The sequence below is a fragment of the Chiloscyllium plagiosum genome, chromosome 12, assembly GCF_004010195.1.
Source record: "Chiloscyllium plagiosum isolate BGI_BamShark_2017 chromosome 12, ASM401019v2, whole genome shotgun sequence".
NCBI lineage: Eukaryota > Metazoa > Chordata > Chondrichthyes > Orectolobiformes > Hemiscylliidae > Chiloscyllium > Chiloscyllium plagiosum.
In genome coordinates this window covers 3,310,161-3,316,160 of record NC_057721.1, presented here as the reverse complement: position 1 = coordinate 3,316,160, position 6,000 = coordinate 3,310,161, and the positions used below count along the sequence as shown (strand labels likewise).

Genomic DNA, 6,000 nt, shown 5'->3' with positions numbered 1-6,000 from the left:
GGGTGTGTGTGTGTGGGGTGTGTGTGTGTGGGGTGTGTGTGTGGTGTGTGCGGTGTGTTTGTGGGGGGTGTGTGTTTAATGTCTTTTTTTAATTACTTTTCTCAGGGTTAGTAGGTAATAAAATTCCTCTTACTCAAGAAACCTTTATAATTGTCTCCTTCATTTCGATCCAGTTTAACAACATTTTTAAATTGGCTTTGATTTAACTCTGGGCTAAAAAAAATAGAAATCATTGTTGCAATTGATCAACAGGGTGTTGACAAGCAGGCAGGCAGCTTTCTGTCCTCACTAGGACTGAGTAATCTCGCTTGACCAACATATCTCTCATTCCATCCTGCCTGCATTGGTTGTTCCAACCCTATTCATTTGCAGGTGATAACACTGGACCACACATATAAGGCTATAAGACACAGGAGCAGAAATTAGGCCATTCAGCCCATTGAGTCTGCCCCACCATTCAATAATGCCTGGTAAGTTTCTCAACCCCATTCTCCCCTTAATACTCGGTCACCTATTTAGTTCAGTCTTCAATATACTTAATGACCAGGCCTCCACATCCTTCTGTAGCAATGAATTCCATCGATTCATCACTCTCTGGCTGAAGAACTTTCTCCCTATCTCCTTTCCGAAAAGGTCTTCCCTTTAATATAAAGCTGTACCCTCGGGTCTTAGTCTTTCCTATCAATGGAAACATCTTCCCAACATCCACTCTGTCCAGGCCATTTCAGTATTCTCTAAGTTTCAATTAGATCCCCCCTCATTCTTCTAAACTCCATGACCCAGACTCCTCAAACATTCCTCACATGTTAAGCTTTTCATTCCTGGAACCATTGTCATGAACCTCCTCTGAACATGCTCCAGGGCCAGTACATCCTTCCTGAGATGTGGGGCCCAAAACTGCACACAGTTGTCTGAATGTGGTCTGACCAGAGCCTTATAGCGCCTCAGAAGTACATCCCTGCTTTTATATACAAGTCTTCTCAAAATAGTCTTCCTCACTACTGGCTCAACCTGCAAGTTTACCTTGAGAGAATCCTGGACTAGAACTCCCAAGTCTCTTTGCACTTCAGACTTTCCTCCCTATTGAGTAAGTAGTTCATGCCTCTATTCTAACCACCAAAGTGCACGGCCTCACACTTTCCCACGCTGTACTTCAGGTCTTTAGATAATACCCGTGCTGTAGTCCCACTTGATCCTGGCCACGATTTCGGAACAAGACTTCCCCAGTTCTCTACCACCCACCTACTCAACATGTTCCATTTCATTTCTAGAGTTAAAAAAAATGGGTATTGTTGACTTTCCTGTCAACGCTAAGGGAACATGAGAGAACAATCGACTGAAGTGGCAGATGGTAGCATTTGAATTCAAGCATGAGATGGAAATCTGTAATTCGGAGTCTAATGATCGCCGTGACTCTTTTGTCAATTGTCAGGAAAAACCCAGCTGACTCACTGATGCCCTTTAAGGAAGGGAACTGCCATCTTTCCCCGTTCTGACCTACATGTGACTCCAGACCCACAGCAATGCAGTTGGCTCTTAACTACCCTCTGGGCAATTCTTGCCTGGCCAGCGATGCCCTCATCCCGTGAATGAATCAAAACAACTCAAACAAGCATTGTCCAGAAATCACAGATTCCTCCAAGCCCCTCAAACAACACATGCTCTGTAGAACTGGGAGCTAAGTTTACGACCAGGCTTGAGACACTCTAGTGCAATTCTGTGCTGAAAGTGAAATACATGCCCGAACATCGCGGTCGGTTCTTTCTACATGCAACCTCCAACTGGGGCCCCCTGTCCATGGAAGTGCGTCCTGTGAATTTGGACCAGCTCCTTTGAAATGTCCAGGACATGTCAAATGTTTTTCAAGAGGTCATAGAATCCCTACAGAGTGGAAGCAGGCCATTCGGCCCGTCTGATCGACCGAAGAGCATCCCACCCCGACTCACTCCCCTGCCTGATCCCTGCATTTCCTATGACCGCTCCATTTAGCCTGGATCCTACAGCGTTGCCAATCCACCTAAACCGCACATTGTTGGACTGTGGGAGGAAACCACAGCACCCGAAGGGAACTCATGTAAAGATGGGGAGGGTATGCAAACCTCACACAGTCGCTCAAGGTTGGGATTGAACCCTGGTCCCTGACACTGTGAGACAGCAGTGCTAGCCACTAAGCCACCATGCCACCCCGAAATAGCCCATTTGTCTAGCTGCCCAATGGTGGTATGATGCAGAAGGTTTAAGTGCCCTCAGGGACAAGGCCATCCAGTGTCAGATAGCATTTGCAGATTCACAGAATACACAGTGTCAATGGAGGCCATGTGCCCATTTTAGTGAGCTGTTATGAATTGGACTCAAGTCCCACCATGATGCAGTATCAGTCCATTCTTTCAACTCACTAATTTAACCCTGGAAAGAGAAAGCAAAAGAAAGGATGCATTGAAATACTTACTTCTTTTTCTCTTTGTAACCAGTGATGATATTCACAATCAAACCAATCACAATCAAGCCCATGACGACACCAAATACAATCAGCCAGACCGTCACTGTTGGCTCAGTGGCTGGGACGAAGGTGGGTTCAATCCCTACAAATTCCAACGTCTTGTCATCCAGGGAAAAGGCATCATTGAACCGCGGTCTGACCATTCTGAAATGTTGAAAGCACAACATCAACTGCAGTCATTACTGGAAGGAGATTTCGCCCCCGTCGATTCTGACTTTGCAATGTAAAGCCATACCTGATCGCCTTTTCCACTTCATCCTTGCGTACGACGTCTGAGGTTTCATTTGTCACCACAAAGTAAAACGAGATCCTCTTCGTTTCTTCACATATGAGCACGTTGGAGACACTGTCAAGGTGACAAACAAGTCAACAGCTTTATTGCTCTGTCAAGTCATTACCCTTTCAATATCATGAGCTCCTGTTTACGCTGTAAGGTGGATAAGAACAGTTGGAAGGAGAGAAGCCCAGAGGCACAATTCATGCATTAATTTAATTGGACTCAATTTGCTTTAAGCTTCATTGTGATATGTGCTCAAGTACAGGTGGGCAGTGACAAGTGCACAATGTCGCCCAACAAGGTGCCACCTTAGGGATGAAGGTACCTTGGTACAAAACATAGGTAAAAGTGGCAACGTAGAGAAACAATGATAAAAACAAAGCTTTGCCATTCTTCTTAGTACAAGTAGAAAAATAAAGAAATAAAGTTTAAAAGTTACCGTTAGTTAACTTCCTAGTATGTGGATTAATAAAGGAATAAAGGTTCCTTATGTGCAAGGGCTCGATCTCCTCTGCTTTGGCCCCTCTCTCTGGGAAATCTTGGGCTTCCTGCTCTTGACACCAGAAATGCCAGGAACCGATACTTCACATTCTCCCTGACCACGTTGGTCTCAGGCCCACAGCCGTTTCTCTGCACAATGGACCTCCAGCCGACACTGCACCAGGCCCACAGGCAATCCACACACCAGACCACCAGCCGACACTGCACTGGGCCTACAGGCAATCCACACACTAGACCACCAGCTGACACTGCACTGGGCCTACAGGCAATCCACACACCAGACCACCAGCCGACACTGCACCGGGCCTACAGGCAATACACACACCAGACCACCAGCTGACACTGCACCAGGCCTACAGGCAATCCACACACCAGACCACCAGCTGACACTGCACCGGGCCTACAGTCGCTCCACACACTAGACCACCAGCCGCCACTGCACTGGGCCTACAGGCAATCCACACACCAGACCACCAGCCGGCACTGCACTGGGCCTACAGGCAATCCACACACCAGACCACCAGCTGACACCGCACCAGCCCTACAGTTGATCCATGTACTGGACCTCCAGGCCTCACTGCACTGGGTCGACAGTTGCTTCCCTGCACCGGAACTCCAGTGAACACCATTCAGGAGGCAGGGCTGCTCTCCATGGTGCCACTGCTGTTGCTGTTCTCTCTCTCTCTCTCTCTCCAGAACACCAGAAGGTAAGTGAAAATAAAGACAAGGAGGAGAGAAAGCAAAATAAAGAATGCGGGAGGCTTGGAGCCAATGGGCCTGCCATCTTGAAGGAAAAGTATTCAGATAAATTAGAAATTTCTCTTATGTCCGCAAGCAGAAAAACAGAATGAAAGGGTTAGAAAAAGATGGCAAGAGGGAGCAATCTGCAAGAAAAGGAGAAGGGAGTGGTGTTCGGGTTGGGGTGATGTCTTGGGATGGTAATTAACCCTAAATAGGTGCTGAAGGAACACATTTTAGACCTGGCGGGAAGCAACATTTTCCCATTCACTACCATTTAGGGAGTTTAGGGGCCAGCCTGCCCCTACATTTGACAGCACTGCTTAAAACCAGGGTTGCATGTGGTTAGGAAGGGGCAAGGCCTTAGAATCATTGAGATGCATAACACAGACAAAGACCCTTTGGTCTACACGAGTCAAAGCCAACCTTCAAACTATTCTCATCCCATTTCCCAGCACACAGCCCATAGCCTTGTCTGCCTTGGCATCACAAGTGCACATCTAAATACCTGCCGACAAAGGAAGACACATTTAAATTAGCAGCATTGCTGAAGTGTGTACCCCGATACATAATTATCAATGTTAGTTCAGCAGCAAAAACCAATTCAAACCACTTTTGGAATGTTGCGTGCAATTCTGGTCTCCCTCCTACAGGAAAGATGTTGTGAAACTTGAAAGGGTTAAGAAAAGATTTACAAGGATGTTGCCAGGGTTGGGGGATTTGAGCTATAGGGAGAGGCTGAATAGGCTAGGGCTGTTTTCCCTGGAGTGTCGGAGACTGAGGGGTGACCTTATAGAGATTTACAAAATTATGAGGGGCATGAGGGATAGGATAAATAGATAAAGTCTTTTCCCTGGTGTGGGGGAGTCCAAAACTAGAGGGGCATAGGTTTAGGGTGAGAGGGGAAAGATATAAAAGAGACCGAAGGGGCAACTTTTTCACACAGAGGGTGGTACGTGTATGGAATGAACTGCCAGAGGATGTGGAGGCTGGTACAATTTAAGAGGCATTTGGATGGGTATATGAATAGGAAGGGTTTGGAGGGATACGGGCCAGGTGCTGGCAGGTGGGACTAAATTGGGTTGGGATATCTGGTCGGCATGGACGGGTTGGACCGAAGGGTCTGTTTCCGTGCTGTACATCTCTATGAGTCTATGTCAAACACAGAGGGATACGAAAGAAGAGAAAATTATGTTACCTTTGTCTAAATTTCTCATTAGACAAAATACGTCATTCAGTTGAGGTACAGCACCTCTGGAGAGATATATTTGATTGAAGAGAATGGAGCAGAGATTTAGCAGAATGACACTGAAGCTGAAAGAGTTAGGCCATGAGAAAAAAAAATGCATTGAATCAGAGAGTGTGGCAGATTATGGCAGGCTGAAGGGTAATTTAATTGAGGTGATTAGGCTGATGATTTGTTTTGGGAGTAGATAGAGAGGAGATATTTCCCATTGTAGTTCAGAACGAGGTGAGGGAAGACGGGAAGAGGTGGTGGGGGACGGAATAACCTAAACATTTGAGATTCAATTTGATGCCAGGAAACATGCCTTCAAATTGTTTTCATTCCAAAATCTGTTAGGGGCTGGGAGTTTGATCAAAACCATGACCTTAGAGGTGAATAGGCAGGGGTATTGAGGGGCACTGAATCAAAGTGAGGTTAAAATAAATGTCAGCCATGACTTCAACGGTAAAACAGATTCAAGGGATCAACTGGGATGATCCTACTCGTCCACTTCCTTGAACTCAACTGGTCCCCTCTACTTATTACGCTGTTCACACGGCGTTTAAAAAAAAACATTTAGCAAAGGCATCAGAGAAATCGAAGCTATAACCACCTTCACTATAACTATAATGTTGCGCTGGGGAGTGGAATTTGAGAGGAGCTTGTTTTAAGGGGACTGGATTGATCAGGTAGCTCTTTCGGAGAGTTGACACAAGTATAAAGACCTGAATGGCCTCTCGGTTTCCTCTGTGGGCTCCT

The 6,000-nt window shown here is 46.3% G+C and overlaps 1 protein-coding gene across 1 annotated transcript in view; it reads right to left on the bottom strand.

Moving 5' to 3' along the window:
• Positions 1-6,000, bottom strand: part of LOC122554908 (collectrin-like) — a 42,973-nt gene that overhangs the window by 15,995 nt on the left and 20,978 nt on the right. Inside the window, exons 4-5 of the mRNA XM_043700298.1 lie at positions 2,736-2,846; positions 2,450-2,644 (exon numbers count right to left, since the gene is read on the bottom strand). Of these exons, the coding sequence (XP_043556233.1) occupies positions 2,450-2,644; positions 2,736-2,846 (306 nt within the window). The remainder of the gene's footprint in view (positions 1-2,449; positions 2,645-2,735; positions 2,847-6,000) is intronic.